This window comes from Musca domestica, unplaced genomic scaffold (genome assembly GCF_030504385.1).
Source record: "Musca domestica strain aabys unplaced genomic scaffold, Musca_domestica.polishedcontigs.V.1.1 33, whole genome shotgun sequence".
In the NCBI taxonomy this organism is placed as follows: Eukaryota; Metazoa; Arthropoda; class Insecta; order Diptera; family Muscidae; genus Musca; species Musca domestica.
In genome coordinates, this window is record NW_026712312.1 from 4,984,088 (window position 1) to 5,005,937 (window position 21,850).

The following is a 21,850-nucleotide window of genomic DNA, read 5'->3' on the forward strand; positions in this document are numbered from 1 at the left end:
TCGAGTTCAGAGATGGGTAATATCGGTCCACTACTTCTGGTACCTTCCCCCACAAAAGGTCGAAGTTTCCCAAAAAAAAAAATTACTGCACAAAAAGAGGAAATGATAATCTGATTTCTATCCGATCTATATTCTATTCCAATCTATCAAATTTTGAATATCCATATAAATCGCAAAATCTACATCTGACTTCTGAGACTGAGACTTCCCCCATCTCAATATTTCCATCATCACAAGATCTGTTTTAAACATGGAAAATATCTGCCCACTCCTTCTAGTACCTCTCGCCCAAAGGGTCAAAATTTTGAATATCCATAAAGCTCATAAAACGGGAAATTAACATCCGATTCCATTCAGATCTTGGTACATGGTACAATATTCCCGCAACATAAGATATGTTATAAAGATGGTACCGATCGGATCATTTCTTCTGTTAACTTCTCCACAAGGGGTTCAACATTTTGAATAACTACGAAGCTCATAAAATGCGTAATGAGCATCCGATTATTTTCAAACTTGGCACATCCCAACATTTCTACAAACACAAGACCTGCTGTGGACATGGGGTATATTGGTGCACTCCTTCTGGTTCCTCCCCCACAAAAGGCTCAAAATTTTGAATAATTATATCTCTTATAATTTGCGAAATACCAATATTTCTTTTAAAACAAAATCAGGTGTGGTAATGGGATTTTTCCGCCGATGCCTTCAGGTACCTCCCCCATAAGGGGTGAAAATATTGAATAACCAAAACGATTATAAAATCAGATCTTCATATTTCATCACATCGCAATATTTTCACATCGCAATATTTTTTTTAACACAAGACTTGCTGGGAGTATGGTATATATCGGTGCACTCCTTCTAGTACCTCCCCCACAAAGGGGTTAACATTTTGAATACCCATGAAGAACATAAAATACGAACTTAATTTCCGATTCCACTAAGTCTTGGCGCATCTCAATATTTCCATCAACACAAATTCTGTTTTGAATATAGTAGAGATGCGACCATTCCTTCTGGTACCTCCCCCACAAAGAGTCAAAGTTTTGAATAACCAAATTACCCACATCCCATTATTTCTATTAACACATAATCAGGAGTGAAGATGGGATTTATCCGTCCACTCCTTCTGGTACCTCCTCCACTATGGGTGGTCAACATTTCGAATAATTATATCTCTTATAATCTGTAAAATAAGCATTCGATTCTCTTCAAATTTCACATATCTCAATATTTCCGTCAATACATAATCTGGTGTGAACATGGGAAATATCGGTGCAAAACTTCTGGCACCTCCTCCACAGTGGTGTCGAAATTTTGAATCCGGTTCTTTTCATATTTAACACATTCCATTGCTTCTACTGGCACAAGATCTGCTGTGAAGATGGGATATATCGGTCTACTCCACCACAAAGGGTCAGCATTATGAGTATCCATGAAGCTGATGAACTGCGAAATTAGCATCCGACTCCATTCAGGCTTGGTACATCTCAATATTACCATCAACACAATATATGTTATAAAGATGGAAGAGATCGAATGATTACTTGTGGTAGTTTCCTCACGAAGGGTCAAAGTCTTTAATAAGTAAAACGATTATAAAATCCGAAATAAGAATCCGGCTCTCTTTATATTTCATAGATCTCATTATATTTACTAACACTACATCTGCTGTGAAGATGTGATGTATCAGTCCAATCATTCTGGTACCTCCCCCATAAAATATTTCTCTCAACCAGAAACCACAGATAAATATGGAATTTAATATTTCGCATAAAAATGAATATAAATGTTCGATTTTCTTGTAATTTTGCCTATACCAATATTTTATGGAAATGTAATACTTCGGTCGACTATATCTGATACCTCACGCATATTTTAATATTTTTTAAAAATTATTAAAACTTTCATACAAAGTGAAGGAAGTAGTCGATATAGTCCAAAAATTGGCACTTCGCATTATTTATATCATATTTATTTAGGTCCCATATGAAATTGGCAATATTGGCCCATTGCTTCGGAACCTATTCCATAAAGGGTTAACAATTTGAATAATCATAACATAAGTCAAAATATATTTAAATTATCGAACATTGGCTGAGGGTATACATCTGTTGGCAAAACCGACTGATACCTTTTAACTAGTTTTTTTTGTATATTTCAACATCATCCTCCGCTATTTAAATACTTTCAGTTGAAGGGTAATATTTTTGCAAAAATTACATTTAAATCGAATTTAAATTAAATTTTATACAAAACATTTCTCCCCTTATCGAAAATTATTGAAAATTCAATTCGAAGGCCCATGTCCTGTTCACAATTACCGCATTACTGATTTTTTTTTATTAAATTGGCATTAGTCATCAACTCCATGACATTTAATTAAATGCCATCGTTGTGCCGCCATCTATTTACCTGCAAATAATTACTGGCTCAGTAAGAATGTAAACTACTACCCTTCGTTTTCTCTTTCCTCTCTCATCCTCTCCCCTCTCCACAAAAATAGCATGTTAATTAGTTACACAGTAATGACCAGAGACAATGTATATTTATTGGAAACGCCAATTGACAGTCTATGTCGCATTTACATACATTACATGGTCATAGACCGTTCAATACAGGTTGGGATTTAATTAAAATGCGGAAATTTTAAAGGAAGTCGATTTAAGAGGCCTGAACTAAAGAGGCGTAAAATTTAATTAAAATCGGGAAATTTAAAAGCGAGCTATATAAAAATCTTCAATTTAAGAGAGAAGGCCGCAATGCTCTCTTTGGAAAATTTATACCGGACAAATTTGGTCACACAAAAAATAGCAGCTTCTGAAAATCACCTGATGAACCTGAAAATCAGACTATGGAAAATATCATAATATTCGCGCCATCTATGAACCATAGTTGGAAACGAAGCTCAAAATATCTCTCTCCGATTTTTTTCAAACATCGGACATACCAACATTTTTGCCAAAGTTTTATCAAGTGTGAAAATCGAAAATCACAGTTTTTGATAATCCCACACAAATGGCCAATCTTAAAAAAAAATCAGAATCTTAAATCCAATGTAAGGGGTCTAAATATGGAATTTTCCTGAAATGTTAGTCAGGCTTTTTACAATTGTAAAAATATTCATTTGTCTTCGGTTACCTTCCTATAGAAGGCCAAGTTTTTTTTTCGAAATTCATTAATTTCGTATTATACCTTCCGATTAACCCCAATTATTTTGTGCATTAATACTAAAATTCTAAGATTTTAAGAAATATTTTTCGAAGACTCCCTTGCTTAAAATCTAGATTCTCTTGATAAGTTTTTATGAGACTCTCAGGACAAAAATCCTTGATAGAATTCATGAATATTTTTAACAGGTTTTTAAGTGGCAAGTGGATTTTTTTTTATCAAATATTTTTTAAAGGATATACAGGACCAAAATCTTAACTTTTTAAAATTTCCGGACTACATTTATATATTTTTTTAAAAATCATTCTTTAAAAGCTCAGGACAGGGCAGCAGTCGTAAATTAAAATCAAACATTTTTATAGCCTCAGCCACATGGCAAGATACGGTCAAAACGTGCCTAGTCGAAATAATAGTTTTAGATCCTAGGCCTCTTTGGACCAATTCCGTTTCAGAACATTTGAAGTCGATTTGGCGATGCCCGTCCGTCCGTCTGTCTGGCTGGCTGGTGCGCACGATAACTCTCGAAGGGAATATCCGATTTGATCCAAACTTGGAACATCGTAATATTTTTGTCAAACTTAGATCGATTTCAGAGATGAGTAATATCGGTCCACTCCTTCTGGTACCTCCCCCTCAAAATATCGATATTTTCAAAGAAAATATTTTCTGCACAGAAAGAAATAAGCCTATTTTGCTTCAATTTTGCAAATCCTAGAATTTTCGTTAAATCTAGGTCAGGTTGGAAAATGCCGGTGATCCCCATCAAGTACCTCCTCCACAAAGGGGTTGGAATAATTATAACTCTTATAAGATGTGATGTAAGAGTCCGATTGCCGTCAAATTTCACACATCCTAATATTTTCATGAACCCAAGATCTGTTGTTAAGATGGAATATAACGGTCCACTTCTTGTGGTAGCTCCCCCTCAAAAAAGGTCGAAATTTTCAAAAAATATATTTTCTGCACAGAAATAGATACGATAATCCGAGATTGCTCCAACTTTGCAAATCCTAATATTTGCATCAGTGCAAGGTCAGGTGCGAAAATGGAGAATGTACCGATATTCTCCATCAAGTACCTCCCCCACAAAATTTTGAATAATTACAACTCTTATAAAATGTTATATAAAAGTGCGATTATCTTCAAATTTCACACATCCCAATATTTTTATTAACCCAAGGTCTGGTGTGATAATGGAATATATCGGTCCACACCTTCTGGCAACTTCCCCACAAGAGGTCGAAATTTTCAAAAAATATATTTTCCACACAAAAAGAGAAACGATATTCCGATTTTGCTTCCAATATTTGTGTCAATATGTGCGAAAATGGTAAATATCGGTCCACTCCATGAAGTACCTCCCTCACAAAGGTTCCAAATTTTGAATAATTATAAATCTTATAAAATGTGATATAAGAGTCCGATTGCCTTCAAATTACACACATCACAATATTTTGATTAACCAAATGTCTGGAGTTAAGATGGAATATATCGATCCACTCCTTCTGGTACCTCCCCCATAAAGGGTCAAAATTTTAAATAATTATAACTCTTATAAAATGTGAAGTAAGTGCCCGATCGTCTTCAAATTACACACATCACAATATTTTTATTAACCCAAGATCTAGTGTGATAATGGAATAAATTGGTCCATACCTTTTGGTACCACCCCCACAAAGCATCAAAGTTTTTAATATGAAGCTCGTAAAACGCGAAATGAGTATCCGATTATTTTCAAACTCGGCACATATCAATATCACTAGCAACGCAAGATCTGGTGTGAAGTTGGAAAATATCGGATCTATCCTTCTGGTACCTCCCCCACAAAGGGTAAAAGTTTCGAATAATCAAAACTATTATAAAATCCGACAAAGCGTTCGATTCTCTTCATATTTCGCACATCCTATTATTTCTACTAACAAAAGATTTGCTGTGAAGATGGAATATATCGGTCCACTCCTTCTGGTACCTCCCTCAGTGTCAAAATTTTGAATATTCATGAAGCTCATAAAACACGAAATTAACAGCCGATTCCATTCAGACTTGGCACGTATCAATATTTCCAACAACGCAAGATCCTTTACAATGAACATAAAGAACGGACCACTTCTTTTGGTATCTCCCCCACAAAGGGTTAAAGTTTTGAATAACCGAAACAATCATAAAATCGGAAATAAGCATCCAGTTCTCTTCAAATTACACATATCACAATTTTATTAATATTATTTTATTAATCTAAGGTTTGGTCTGAATATGGAATATATCGGTCCACTCCTTCTGGTACCTGAATATTCATGAAGCTCATAAAATACGAAATTAACATCCGATTCCATTAAGACTTGGCACATCTCAATATTTCCAGTAACACACTTTTATATTTTATAAAGATGGTAGAGATCGGACCATTCCTTCTAGAACCTCCCCCACAAAGGGTCAACATTTTTAATAACCAAAACTATCATAAAATCCCAAATAAGCATCAGATTATCTTCATATTTCACACATCCCATTATTTCCACTAACACAAGATCGGCTGTGGAGATGGGATATATTGGTCCACTCCCTCTGGTACCTCCCGCACAAAGAATTAAAATTTTTGAAAAACAAAACGCCCATAAATCGCGAATCAAGCCTCTAACTCTCTTCGAATTTCACACATCCAAACATTTTTGCCAATGCAAAATCTGTTGTAAAGATGATATATATCTGCGAACCTCTTCTGGTAACTCATCACAACAAAGGGTCACAATTTACAATACTTATATCTGCCATAGCTTTGGAAACAAGTTGGCGATTCTTTACAAATTGCTATATATGAATATTTCTCTTAACTTGAAATCTGATATGAATATGTAATTTATCGGAATTTATGAGTTCGCATTAAATTGGATATAAATGTTCGATTTCCTTCAAACTTTGTATATAGCAATATTTTTATCTGCATTTGATGAAGTAAGAAAATGGAATACTTCGGTCCGCTATATCTGGTACCTCACGCATATTTCCACATTTTCCAAAAATTTTCACATATTTCATATAAAGTACAGGAAGTAGTCAATATAGTCCGAATCTGGCACTTTATATGTATTTTTATCAGTATTAGGTCAGATACGAATTGGTCAATATTGTCCAACTGCTTCGGAACCTCCTCCATAAAGGATCAACAATTTGAATAACCATAACTTAAGGCTGGTGGTATATATCTGTCGGCAAAACCGACTGATACTATTTTACTTATTTAGCTCTAATTGCATATTCTGCTGAATTGTCCCCGTAATTATTGGAAAATTGATTTCGGTAAAAAATATTTCAAAGCAAACCAAAATATTTGGAAGTTACAAAAAACTCCGTTTCATAACTGAATTTGAATCTGTTATTCAACTAATTTCAACTTAAAATGCCATTTAGGAACTACTTCTCAATTCAAAATTCCTCACTAACAACTTCCATTCAATCAATTCATTTGTAATCCTCATGTAAATACATAGTTCCCCTATCCCCTTTTTTCCGCATGTTTTCGAACATGAATCAGATTAGACAAAATTAGTTGGATACAAGTGCTACAAGTTGTAGTTGTTGTTGTTGTTGTTGTTGCTACACTTAATACAGTTGTATCTGGCAATTTATCGTTACTTCAAGAATCTATTGATTTTTTTCTGCACCCCTTCTCCCTCAATTATTTGTCACCATTGGACAATGTCGCCCCTTTCCATGTTCAACCGCTTGCAACTTGTCATCCTCTGCTGTCTCACCTTTCAATGTCTAAACACTGTCGTTGGTTACTTTGATTTTTTTCTGCTGCTGCTCGTTTTTATAGGTCATCCATTCATCTATCGTTTGTTCGTTCGTTCATTCGCTCCAGCTCTCCATCCAGCCAAGTTAATATGATTGTACGACGACATCGAAAAAATGCCTGGCTACTGCTGAGATTGGAGCGCATTTTATTGTCTGTGTTATACGGTTATGGGTCCTTGTTTACGATGGCAGTTTGTTTGCCGCTTGGTTGGTAGTTTAGATTCGGAAGAAAATTCGATGTAGGTTGGAGGTTGTTGGGGGGTTAACAGAAGAGCTGCTGATGATGGTGGAGCTAGAACTTTCTCGGCTTGTCTGGCTGAGTCTTTTTCAGTCAATCGATAAATTACAGTAGCCGTAGTAACAGTTGATGATGGTGGTGTGCTGCAGAACAGAATGTGGCAACAAAGACATATGGATAAATTGCTACAAAACATAATGACGTTATTTGCGCCCTTTTCAAATACCTATTGCTTTTGGTTTTTTTGTCGTCATTGTTGTTGTCGTTGCTTGTCATTTAATGGTAGAGAGAGAAAAAGTTCTGCTTTCACTGATAGTATTTTTTTCTGTAAATTGCGAGTAATGGAAAAACGATTTACAATATCACGCTGTTTGCAAAAGGGAGTTGTAAAATTTAAGTTGGAATGAAGAAAGCCATTAAATTTTTAAATATATTTTGAACAAGTAAAATCGTATCAGTCTGTTTTTCCGACAGATATATACCTCCAGTCTTAAGTTATGATTATTTAAACTGTTACCCTTTATAGGAGAGGTTCCGAAGCAGTTGGACAGTATTGACCAATTCGTATTTGACCTAAGACTGATAAAAATAATACAACGTGTCAGATTTGGACTATAGCGACTACTTCCCATACCTTATATGAGATATGTGCAAATTTGTGGAAAATGTGGAAATATGCGTGAGGTAAAAGATATAACGGACCGAAGTATTCAATTGTCATGCTTCATCTAATACACATTAAATTTTTGAGGGAAATTGAAATATATACAATTTTATGCAAAATCACAAATTCCGATAAATTACATATTCATATTAGATTTCTGGTTAAGAAAAATATTTAGATAGAGCAGGTTATAAAGAATCGCCGACTTGTTTCGCAAGTTATGACAAATATAAATATTGGAAATTGTGATCCTTTGTGAGTGAGGTACCATAAGGGTTTTGCAGATCTAGTGTTAGCAAAAATATTTGGATGTGTGAAATTTTGAAGAGAGTTGGATGCTTATTTTGCTTTCTTTGAGCGTTTTTTTTTAACTTAATCCTAAGTGTGGGAGGTACCAGAAGAAATGGTCCAATCTCTACCAAATTTATAACAGATCTTGTTATAATCTTGAGAGGCACCAATTCTAAATAGAATCGGATGTTAATTTCCCATTTTATGAGCTTCATGGATACTCAAAATTTTCACCCTTTTTACTTATTTTCAAATGTTATTGAATGAAAGCAAAAAATGTCGGACATAGCATCAAATTTTAGAATAAGTTTAGATTTGTTCGAATTGGTGACCTTTGGCATGAATTATGACCTTCAAACGGCCAATGAAACCCTCACACGCAATCCGAATGTTGCTCTGCGGTATTTTTGCCCATTCCCGGCGAAGCGCTTGCTTGAGGTGATCGACACTTTGGTATTTTTTAGTGTCAACCTTGCTTTCCAAAATACTCCACACATAATAGTCCCACGGATTGGTATCCGGAGATTTTGGTGGCCATTATGCGCTGGAAATGAAGGGAGGAACCTCATATTGTAGCCATTCTTGGGTGGCGCGTGCTGAGTTCGATGGTGCTGAGTCCTGTTGGAATGTCCGAGGTCTGCGGACAAAATGTTTGCGTACCTAAGGCTTTAATACACCCTCCAGTATATTTTCGCTATAATATTCGGCATTTATTCTGATGACACGGTAAATTAATATGAGCGAAGAGCTACCATCGGTTGTTTTGGCAGCCCACATCATCACCATGCGCTTGAGTTCTGGTGGCCAACCAAAGGTGTACATTTTCAGCTGACCTCTTTGGCAAGTAAACACGAGGGGTTCATTTTGTTCATTTACAAACTGCTGGACAACGAATGTTTTTTCATTGGAGAGGGAAAAAACCAAATTCGGCAGTCCACCACTTTCGGCCAAGCGAAGCAACTCTTTAGCTCTTTTGAGTCTTTTTTCTTTCTGTCGCGGTGTAAGTTCTTGGCCTTTTTTGAAATTTCAATGGCTTTACCCCGAGCTCATTTTTCAATATTTGCCGAATGAAATATTGCGATATGTTCAGCTCACGAGCTTCTTTACTTTCGAACCATTTCTGCTGATGTTGCTGGTTTCTTCCGTCCACTTCCTTCACGTGGAGCTACGCTACCAGTATCACGATAACCACGATAGCCTCTCGTGGTTTTCCAGCCAAATATATAGAAATCACACTATCACGCTTGAATTCCATCGCGAATAACATTTTTTCTACAAAATTCTCATCAAAATGCAAAAACAATATAATGAGCTGTCACTGGAATAATTTTAAAAGCTGTCGGACTAGTGGCTTAGAAATAACAGCAGTCTGAAGTTGGTTACAGTTTTTTTCATCTCACCCTGCATAATGGAAATAAAGAGTTTCTTTCTTTGATGACTTATAGTGAAATACGATGAGGAAAATTTTTGTCTTTGACATTATCTTTCTAAAATTATGCTTTGTTGGAGATTTTTGCATAACCTCACATAAAGTACGGCTTTAACCCTAAAATATGTTTTTAAAAAATAGAACTTCCTGCCGTTCAGGTAAGATTTAGACTCTTAATGTCCTTTAGGACCTACAGCAGAATTTTATGACAAATAATTTCGTGGAAAATTTTAAAGGGAGTTTTTAGGCAGATTTAAAAAAAAGGACTAGAAATACTCCTTTGTTAAATCGCTTGAGGGTTGAAACTTTCTACCAAAATATGTCTTCTATTAACTTTGGATCCTCAAAAGTAACTATGGGTCTATCTCGCCTCCTTCTTTATGTTACAAATAAATGCCCAAAATATATAATATCCTGTACCAAAGTGCGGCGTGGGGTATAGAAGGAGAGAACTATTCGCACACAATTATCAGTCTCTAAGTTTTTATTTGATATTGGATTCGCGAATTTATTGTTTGCCTTATTTTATTTGAAATATTTGAAATAATAATCATATTTTTAATGTTTTTCTCTCCAATTTTTCTTTCCAGGTCGTTCTTGTATTTATACTTAGTATTGCTTCGCTCATTATATACTTTGTTGATGCATCTAACGAAGAAGTCGAAAGATGTCAGCCATGGAGTACTAACATTACTCAACAAATCGATCTTGCATTCAATATATTTTTCATGGTTTACTTTTTTATACGAGTAAGTTGCTGACAATTGGTTTAAACACACATTGGATAATTATTTGTTTTTTTTTGGTATCACAATTTTTTTATTATATTTATTTTTTAATTATTTTTACTAATTTATTTTTATATTAAATTATCAAGTTTGTTGAGATATTTTTTAAAGGGAAATTTGAGAGCCCGGCAAAAATTGTGGCTGGGGGAGTATTGTTGTTGTGTAATAACAAGTAGAAACCATTAACAATGTTGACCATTTTTATAGCATACTTCCAGGCGCTTCATATAATTTCCCTATAAGAAATGTCTCAATGGAATCAATCATTTACAAAACACAATGCTACTTATATTTAATTTAAAGTTCTTATTTTTAATTATTGTTATTCTTTAATATTATTAATATTTTTATTATTATTGTTATTATTAAACAATTTGTATGAATTTAACCAAACAACTGAAATGGTCGAGATGATGAATGTCGCCGTAACGAATTTTAACTGAATTTTACTTTTTATTTAATTTTGAAAATCTGTTGTTTTTTCTTTCTTTTTTTCTTCATATCTTTCAGTTCATAGCGGCGTCCGATAAACTTTGGTTTATGTTAGAAATGTACAGTTTTGTAGATTATTTTACAATACCCCCGTCCTTTGTATCAATATATTTAGATCGAACATGGATCGGTAAGATTTCAAAATTTTCTTTTTTCCGTTAGTTTCCTTTCTGTTTGTGTGTGTGTGTGAGAGAGAGTGTGAAAATGATATTAACTATGTGTCTGTGTGCCAGTGTGTTTTTTGTACGTCTGTCCTGTCACGATTTTTTCTCTGTCCTCTCTTTAACGACTTTAAAATATTTCTTCTTCTACTACTTCGCTGAATCCGGAAACTATTAACACAAAAATGTCTGTTTTTTTTTAAATCTTTTATTTTGTTTCTTTTATTTCTTTTATTATATTATCTCTTCTTTTTTTTCTGATTTCCATGATCCCAACCACCAAAACGCAATGAAAAAACAAACGAAACGAATTTACGAATTTGTCTGCTTGATCGAAATGCATGATTGTAATGATAATGCTTTTCACAATTAAACGACATAACACTCGAAACTGCGACGTCAACGTAAATACGACTCAAAACCCAACACCCCAACACACACTTACACTAACTCACTGTCCACCCACCACCACTAAAATGCCACACCCCAAATCCTACCCTATCCCAATCCCATCCCCCCCCCCCCCCCCCTCTTGATACAACTACGCGACAATGAAACAAAAATATACTGAACACCACATGCAGGTCTTCGATTTCTTCGAGCATTGCGTCTTATGACTGTACCGGATATATTGCAATATTTGAATGTTTTAAAAACATCCAGCTCAATCCGCTTGGCCCAGTTGGTGTCGATTTTCATATCGGTATGGTTGACAGCAGCCGGTATTATTCATCTGGTATGTATGAAATTAAATAAATATAAATAATAAATTTAATTTTGAATAATTATACTTTTTTTATTTTTTATGTTGTTCATATAAAACTGGGAACATGATGTTAACGGAAAATCTAAAAATTTTGAATTAAAAAAAAATACTTAAATAATTAAAAAAAATATTTAAATAAAAAAAAAAAGATTTATCCTATACCACTACTTCGACAATCCCTCAAAAGCAAAATTGCCATATAACATCAGGTCCAATTATAGTTTCTAACAACTAAAACTAGAACCAGCAAAGAAAGGTCAAAAGTCGACTAGATGATATCCTAAACCCCTATGCATAGTTAGTAGAGCCAACCATATAAAATAACCGTTTCTATTTCGAATTTTTGTGAAGTAGATCATACCAACTAAGAACATTGTTCGAATGCCTATTATGGCTTCAGAACACTTATCACTTAGAATCGGAGGGAACTAATACATGGGAGGTTTGGGAGGATTTACACGAAAATTGACGGAGGCATTTGTACCTCTCGTACCAAATAACGGCTTAACTCTAGATTAGTAAAGACTTGCGCATTTTTTGAAATGTTTTCCAGAGGTAGGTATTTGCACCTTGATTTCGGGAAAGTATTTTTTCGTGGGGGACGGACCCAGATACCGGTATATTTGGTTCGGGTCCAAGATCCGGGTTAGATTCGGACCTACTAAACCACTATCACTTGAAAACTAATGAAAATACCTATCCATCAATTGGTCTATTGTCGAAGTTTTTCAAAACGTTTTCGGAGTTGTATCAAAATTACAGATTTTTTTGCATCCGGTTTAAAAAAAATTCTCAAAAGTCAAAAAAGGCCCCAATTAAAGAGTCCATTATTATGTCTTCCTTGGATCCAGAGATATGGTACATAACAGTACATTCTGTTCATTAAGTAGTTGGCCTACGGCCGGGGATTGATTTTTTCTTTTCTGGGTTTTGTGGATATCGGTTTAGTAAGTCCGGTTCTAACCCGGGTCTCGGACCCGGAATTTTTGGGTCAAATATCCGGGTATCCGGATTCGTACCCTAAGAAAAAACTATTTTCCCGGAATCAGGGCAAAAATACCTAACTCAGGAAAAAAATTTCAAAGTATCCTAAACTAGAGTTGTTCCCAAAAAACATTGCTATAGAGCGCATGATATAACTTCGGGAAGGCTTAAGTTAAAAATATTTTAAAAATATATTAAAAATAAGTTATTTGAAATTGTAAGTGGAATATATGATTCCAAGTTCAGGTGTACTTCACATATAACTTTACCTTCAGATTTCAATACTTTGGCTCAAGATTTACAACCAAACATACTGAAAATTTATATTTCGGGTTCTCAGGGGGTAGTTTAACACTCCAAAAAAAATTATTCAAAGTAGAGCCCTCGGAAAGCGCTAACTTCTTAAGGTTGATCCACATTTTTGTATATAACGGTAACTTGGATATTTTAAAGGCTACACCCCAAATGTTAACCAAATCAGCTGAAAAAATTTCTCTGCGTGAATTTACTCCTAGCTAAATACAAAACAAATTGTCCGTTTGGACCCCTTTCGGTATTTGAATTTTCGTGGATAGTTTAACTCCTCCCCAAAGAATTCAATGCAGGTCTCCTTTTTGTTATAGCCTCCATATAAGTGTAAATTTTTCTATATTTTGAAAGTTTCGGTCCACATTCCAATCAAACCTGACGTAATTTGTCATTTCTGGCTATCAATGGGGACTTAACCCCCCACTAGAAACTATTCAATGTAAATCCCATAATATACCCTCCACCATATAAAGTTTGTCATTCCCTTTGTAACTTCTCGGAGCCATAGAGAATATATATCAGCGTTAGATTCAAAGATGACATAACCATGTCCGTCTGTGGAATATCGATTCGGAACGAAATTAAGTAGATTGATGAAATTTTGTGGAGGATCGCGGAATTTTCGGTATCGAATTTGATACGGCCAAAACGTGCCTCATCGAAATAACGGTTTTGGTCGCTTTGGACCAAATCCGTTTCAGGTCAATTGAAGTATATCTAACGATGTCCGTCCGTCTGTCTGTCTATCTGTTGGCTGGCGTGCGCGATAACTCTCGAAGGGATTATTGTCTGTCAAACTTAGGAAGAGTTCGGAGATGGGCAATAATAATGCAATGTCCACTCCTTCTAGTACCTCCCCCACAAAAAGCCGAAATTTTCTAAAAAATATTTTACTGTCCAGAAAGAGAAAGGATCATTCAATTTTTTGCAAACTTTGCAAATCCTAATATTTGGATCAGTGCTAGATCAGGTGCGAAAATTGACAACATCGGTCCACTCCATCAAGTACCTCCCCCACAAAGGGTCAAAAAAATGTGATGTAAGTGTCCAATTGTATTCAAATTACACACATCAAAATGTTTCCTTCTGGTATCTCTCCTCAAAGGGTCAAAATTTTGAATATCCATGAAGTTTATAAAATACGAAATTGACATCCGATTCTATTCAGACGTGGCACATCTCAATATTTCTATCAGCACAAAATCTGTTGTACCTCACCCACATAGGGTCGAAGTTTTGAATAACCGAAACGATTATAAAATACGAAATAAGCATCCGGTTACCTTACTATTTCACACATCCCATTATTTCTACTAACACAAGATTTGCTGTGAAGGTGGGATATATTTGTCCACTCCTTCTGAAGATCATAAAATGCGAAATTTACATTCGATTCCATTTAGACTTGGTAGATCTTAATATTTCTATCAACACAATATCTGTTATAATGATCGTACAGATCGGACCATTTTTTCTGGTACCTCCCCCAGATGAAGTATGAAAATGGAATACTTCGGTTGCTTGCTTTAAAAGCAGACCTCCGAAAAGCTCACTTGATTTTGCTGAAAGAGTGAAAACCACTCGAATTCGAGCGAGTGAACTCTTGGGAGCCGAAAAAAAAATTGAGCACAAAAAAACTACTCGTTTTGAATCTTAAAGCAAACTTTGAGTAATTCTGTTCCCACTTCCAATGTTTCAAACAAGAGTGACTCACGAGGGCTCCCACACAAACCAAAAGAGTAAAGAGTAGACTCCGTAAAAAACTCCCACTCTTTGAGAAATACTGCTCGCAAGCAGGTTGCGCTCCCGAGTGAAAATGAGCAAATCTGAGCTCGGTTTAAAAGTCGAATTGTCAAAGTTGCATTTTTTCTATTTCCTTCGAAGTTTAGCTACCTTTTTGGTTGTTCCATGGTTCAAACGGTATGCTGAGAATATATATCTGACGGCATATTTTTATACCCTCCACCATACTGTGAAGGATATATTAACTTTGTCATTCCGTTTGTAACTCCTCGAATTACCCAACAAAGTATATATATATATATATATATATATATATATATATATATATATATATATATATATATATATATATATATATATATATATATATATATATATATATTCCTGATCAGCGTAAAATTCTAAGTCGATTTAGCTAGGTCCGTCTGTCTTTCTGTCCGTCTCTCTGTTGTAATCACGCCATCTTTCGAACGAATTGAGATAGAAGGCTAACATTTTGCAAACATGTTTATTTTTCCAGTAGGCAGGTTATGTTCGTAAATGGGCATGTAGGTCCACGTTTTCATATAGCCCCCGTATAACGGTACCTCCCGATATACGGCATTTTGATGATTTTAGCGACTTTATTTACCGGAATTGTTTCAAATTTGGTATTTGAAGTTCAAAATGGATACTACAGCCTAAGACAGAAAATTATCTGTGCAGGTTCACGTCTTCGTATAGGCCCCATATAACGGTACCTCCCTATATTCGGCATTTTGATGATTTTAGCGACATTATTCACCGGAATTGTTTCAAATTCCGTATTTAGAGTTCGTAATGGATACTACAGCCTATGACAAAAAATTGTCTGTGCAGGTCCACGTCTTCGTATATTCCCCATACAACGGTACCTCCCTATATTCGGTATTTTGATGATTTTAGCGACATTATTCACCGGAATTGTTTCAAATTCCGTATTTAGAGTTCGTAATGGAAACTACAGTCTGTGACAGAAAATTGTCTATGCAGGTACAGGTCTTCGTCTATGCCCCATCTATCAGTATCTCCCTATATTCGGTAGGTACAATATCCACCGAAATTTTTTTAGATGTCGTATTTGACGTTCGTAATTGATGCTATAGTGTGACAAAAAATTGTCTATGTTCGTCCAGGTCTTCGCACAGCTCCGGTATAACGGTATCTCTCTATATTCGATATTTTTAAGATTTTAGCTACATTTCGAGTTTCGAATTTGAATATGGTAATGGCTTATGACAAACAGTGCCTATGTAGGTCCACGTCGAATAGACCCCAATATAACGGCTATATTAGGTATTTTTAAAATTTAAACGGAATTTTTTAAGGATTTTATTTTTTGAAAATTTCCAAATTCGTTCCAAATGGTGAAGGGTATTCAAAGTTCGACCCGGTCGAACTTACTGATTTTTCAGACGTAGACCTCCTTCAAACTTCACTTAAATTTGACCAAAATATTACGATATGCCAAGTTTGGGTAAAATTAGAGACTCTTTTGGGGGTTAAAACGCCCATTAGAAAACTAGATTGACGCGAAATGTCCTGAATCGTATCTAGTTCAAAAAGACATCGATGAGAAGAAAATTGGCCCTTTAAGGCTGCGGTTAAAATAAAAAATACAAAAAATGAATTCATACATCTCTAGAATATGTGGGATAGACCTATAAAGTAACGGAGTATTAATTTAAATTTTTGAGTTTGTTGGAAATTGATCGCTGTAGTGGTATAGGGTATGGCTCCTAGGGAAAGGATTGTTTCTATTTTACAAAACTTGTGGTTTTTGAGATTACCGGTTAATGTTTCCAGTTTTTGTTACTATCGGACATAATTTTATTATTATTGTTATTATATTTATTATTATTATTATTATTATTATTATTATTATTATTATTATTATTATTATTATTATTATTATTATTATTATTATTATTATTAATATTATTAATATTTTTATTATTATATTAATTATTATTATATCTTTTTTTATTATTATTACTTCGAAGCGGAACATTTTCAATTTTGCTTGGCCAAGCCAGAACTCGATTGTGCCTCACTTTTTTAATGCCACAAAATTCAAAATGTCCCATGGCTTCCCCATAACCAATAAAAGTCCAATAAGATAAGAAAAACAAAATATTCGGAAGACCTACATACATACACGTGTGTATGTATGTGTCTTCCTTTTATGTGTTTCATAGAAATGTTATGTAATTTGAATTGAATGGAAAAACAAAATCGAATACAACAACAAAAAAACAATTCTTGCATTTACTTAAAATTTAGCTGGAAAATTCTGGCGATCCGCTGGATTTTAATAATGCACACCGTTTATCCTATTGGACCTGTGTCTATTTTCTAATTGTTACCATGTCAACAGTAGGGTATGGTGATGTATACTGTGAGACTGTCTTGGGAAGAACATTCCTGGTGTTCTTTCTGCTCGTTGGTTTGGTAAGTTGGCCTTTCCTTTTCTTTTTTGAAGATTTATAAATTTAAATATTTTATATTGAAAAAATAAATAATATTTATTATGTAAGAAGTTATGTTTGTGTAGAAGACACAAAAGGGTTCTGTGAGAAAAAAAAAAAAAGAACAAAGCTGCTGCCAAAAATTAGGTTAAATATCTATAATAAGTTATTTTTAGCCCAAAGTTTGAGGTTAGGATGAAAGTTAATAATAATAATTGAAATATTTTGTGAGAAAAAAAGAAAAAGTTTAAAACTAACCCACATCAATCAACTGCTGTTCGTGTATTTCGTCTTTGAGGTTATGTGAATTGAATATTCACAAAACAAAAAATAAAATAAAAAATTTGTACCATAACTTATTTATTCGATTGTGTGAATGAAAGTAGAACTATTTTAATATATTTAAATCAAAATACAAAAAAAAAAATAACAATAATTAATAAACTTTTCTTAGATTTTAGTTTTGCTGACCAATACGTTTAGTTGTTGATGATTACAGTTCTGATTTATTTTTTATTTCCCAAAATAGGGTCTCCACCAAAATACCAGTTAAAGTCATTTGCAAAAAAAAAAAAAAAAAAAAAAAATTTCAAGTTTTGATTTTCCATCACAATTTCAACTTCTTCTTCTTCTTTCACTTTGAACTGCCATAGATTTGAAAAACATTAACGGAAATTGTTTTGCACCCATTTTCTTCAAAAATTTTTTTCATTACGTTTTGATTTTTTTTAATAATTTTTTTGTTACACTCTTCTGCCATTATCTTTTAGAGAGAAAATTCATTTAAATTTAAGAAAAAAAATCAAAATATTACTCATCCACATTGTTGTTATCACTCTGCCAGTATAGACCAACCCCCTGAACCCCCAAACCCCTGTTTTGACTTTTCAAATTTTTTTGCATGTTTCCACATACAGTCATGTCTTATTTTATGAAATATTGCGTTGACCTAATTTTTTTCTTTTTTTGAAATATTCGAAAAATTTCCAATTTCGAAAAAAATCCCCGTTTCCGCCTCTCAGTGTATACCAGGTCCAGCATTTTTTTTTCAATTTTGATAACTCAAAATTGCCAGAATAGAATACCATTTTCATGTGTTACGAGGAAACAAAACTAAACATGTTATTAATTTTTTTTTTAACTTTTTGTTCCTTTTAATTTGCATGAAATGCTGGCGGCTGCATATGTGTTTAATAGCTTAACATAAGATAACAACAACAACAAAAAATAAAAAATGAAGCGTTCCCATTAAGTTGTTTTTTCTTGTTGAGAGCAAAAATATGCCAATTAACAATTGAAACAATTAAAATGTGTTAACAAATGTATTAAAAATCATTAGCTTAGGTAGGGACAGGGATGTACTCAAAGAGGGAGATCTATCCCCTTCAATAAAGCTATTTTATTGACATTTTATTTGAAATTTACGCAGCAAAATAATTTTTTTTTTTTGGGTTTTTTGGGTCCCCTGCCGTAATAGTTTACAGATTGCCTTTCTGTGTACGTCCCTGATTAAGAAAGATAAATGTATGTACAGTGGCTCCAAGGTTATGTGTAGAGGCTCTATTTTCTTATGGTATTATATTTTGAAATTATTTTTTTTATTTTTTTAAGTTTTTTTTTTGTTTTTTGTTGAAAATTATCATCTGACCCAAAATTATGTGAGCCACTGTATATATAGCTAATTTGTAGGTATTTTTAGATTTATTGTGGCTCCATGGTTGTATGTTGAGGCTCTATTTTCTTATGGTATTATATTTTGAAATTAATATTTTTTTAAGTTTTTTTTTGGGTTTTGTTGAAAATTATGACCTGATCCAAAACTATTTGAGCCACTGCACATATAGATAATTTTTAGGGATTTCTTTTGGATCTCTTGTGGCTCCATGGTTGTATGTTGAGGCCCTATATTCTTATGGTATTATATTTTGAAAATTTAATTTTTATTTTTTAGATTTATATCCTATTTTGGGTTTCTTTAAAAATTATGACCTCACCCAAAACTATGTGAGCCACTGTATATATAGATAATTTTTAGGGATTTTTTACAAATCTTGGGCTCCTTGGTTGTATGTAGAGGCCTCATTTTCTTATGGTATTATATTTTGAAATTCAATTTTTTTTTTGTTTTTTGGGTTTTGTTGAAAATTATGACCTCACCCAAAACTATGTGAGCCACTGTACATATATATAATTTTTTTTTTTAGATCTATTGTTAACATACAGATCTAGTTTTCAACTAAGTATTAAATATTCCACACCATTCCCTAAAAGTTAAAATTCAATATCCTCTTTTATGTATAAAAGGTCTGAAGTTATATCAAATTTGAATATGGCAATAAAGCCCAACCAAAAATTCAATTAATTTGATTTAAAAAGTCCGAACTCTTCATTTGATCCACAGATTCTGGGTAGAGGTCCTGGAAAAAGTAAATATATTAAAGGTCTCATAGCCATAGATGGCCTATTGAAGGGCTTCTATTTAAAGAAGACACGCGGAAGGGCTCGAAATTGAATAACCAAAACGCTCGTAAAATCGAAAATAAAAATGCAAATCTCATCAAACTTCATACATACCAATATTTCTACCAACACAATATCTGGTGTGAAGATGGAATAAATCGGACGGTTCCTTCTGGTACCTGCCCCACATAGGGGTCAAAATTTTGAATAATTATTACTCTTACAAAATGCTCATTTTCTCTCATATTCTGGAATAACAAAAAAAAAAAACGCTCTAAAAATGCGTATTAGACACCCGATCCTCATCAAACTTTACACTTTTCCATATTTTACAGACAAAAGGTCTGGTGTGAAGAAGGGATATAGCGGATCACCCCTTTCGGTACCTACCCCACAAAGGGGTAACAATTTGGAATAACCAAAACTTTCTTAAAACGAAAAATAAACATCCGATTCTCATGAAACTTGACACATCTCAATATTTCTACCAACACACGATCTGGTGAGAAAATGGAATAAATCGGACCACCCCTTCTGGTACCTCTCCCTCAAAGGGGTATGAATGAGAAGAGAAAACCAACCGAACGGTTTGGCTGTTGATTCAATTCTGTTTTTATTATGAAAATATTTTTCTTACGTACTACTGAAACTAATCTAACTTAACCTAGTCGCAGCCACACAATTGTTCTTATCTATTCTAATATTGAATGGAGAACATTGCAGGGCTGTTTTACATTTCATTCAAGTGATCTTGTGCATCTGCTGAGCGCATCGATATCTGTGCGTGTGGGTCATAACCTTTATTATCTGACACATTATCGTATGCGTCAGCGCACAAGATCAACGAGTTGTTCACATGTGGTATTTTATGGCGGCTGGGAAATATGTAATTTTTGAATATTTATTGTTTATTGCTAGTTTTTCCCAGCGCCTCAACCGCACTCAAAAGTATGTACAAAGTATTTTGTACAGGGTAACAATTTTGAATAACCACAACCTTCTAAAAACGAAAAATAAACATCCGATTCTCATCAAACTTCACACATGCCAATATGTCTACCAACACAAGATCCGGTGTGAAGATGGAATATACCGGACCGCTCCTTCTGGTACCTGCCCACATAGGTGTTAAAATTGTGAATAATTATAACTCTCACAAAATGCTCATTTTCTCTTATATTCTCACCAAATTTCATATATGGCAATATTTTTACTAACACAAGACCTGGTGTGAAGATGAGACATATCCGACCTCTCCTTCTGGTACTTCCCCCACAAAGAGGTCAACATTTGGAATAACCAAAACGCTATTAATTTGCGAAATAAGCATTCGGTTATCATCAAACTTCACATATGCCAATCTTTCAATCAACACAAGATCTGGTAAGAAAATGGAATATATCGGATAACCCCTTCTGGTACCTCCTCCACAAAGGGGTAAAATTTTGGAATAATTATAACTCTCACAAAATACGAAATAAATACCCTATTCTCATCAAACTTCACACATGCCAATATGTCTAGCAGCACAAGATCGGGTGTGAAGATGGAATATAGTGGACTACTCCTTCTGGTACCTCCCCCACAAAGGGGTCAAAATTTTGAATAATCAAAACGCTCTTAAAATCGGAAATAAGAATCCGATTTTCATCAAACTTCACACATGGCAATATGTCTACCAACACAAGATCCGGTGTGAAGATGGAATATAACGGACCACCCCTTCTGGTACCTCCCCCACAAAGGGGTCAAATTTTTGACCCCTTAAAATCGGAAATAAGAATCCGATTCTCATCAAACTTCACACATTCCAATATTTCTACCAACACACGATCTGGTAAGAAAATGGAATAAATCGGACAATCCCTTCTGGTACCTCCCCCGTAAAGGTGTCAAATTTCTGAACAACCAAAACTCTCTTAAAATGCGTACTAAGTTCCCGATTCTCATCAAATTTCACACATCCCAATATTTCGATCAATACAAGATCTGGTGTGAAGATGGGATATAACGGATTACCCCTTCTGGTACCTCCCCCTCAAAGGGGTAAAAGTTTTAAAAAACCAAAAC

The 21,850-nt window shown here is 34.2% G+C and overlaps 1 protein-coding gene across 34 annotated transcripts in view; it reads left to right on the plus strand.

Annotated features, from left to right (window-relative positions):
* LOC101896394 (calcium-activated potassium channel slowpoke) overlaps nucleotides 1–21,850 on the plus strand; it is a 200,434-nt gene that overhangs the window by 53,380 nt on the left and 125,204 nt on the right. For all 34 annotated transcript variants that reach the window (XM_020036250.2, XM_059125405.1, XM_059125406.1 and 31 more), the window contains exons 3-6: nucleotides 10,182–10,340; nucleotides 10,890–11,001; nucleotides 11,617–11,768; nucleotides 17,136–17,303. In XM_020036250.2, coding sequence (XP_019891809.1) covers nucleotides 10,182–10,340; nucleotides 10,890–11,001; nucleotides 11,617–11,768; nucleotides 17,136–17,303 — 591 coding nt within the window. The remainder of the gene's footprint in view (nucleotides 1–10,181; nucleotides 10,341–10,889; nucleotides 11,002–11,616; nucleotides 11,769–17,135; nucleotides 17,304–21,850) is intronic.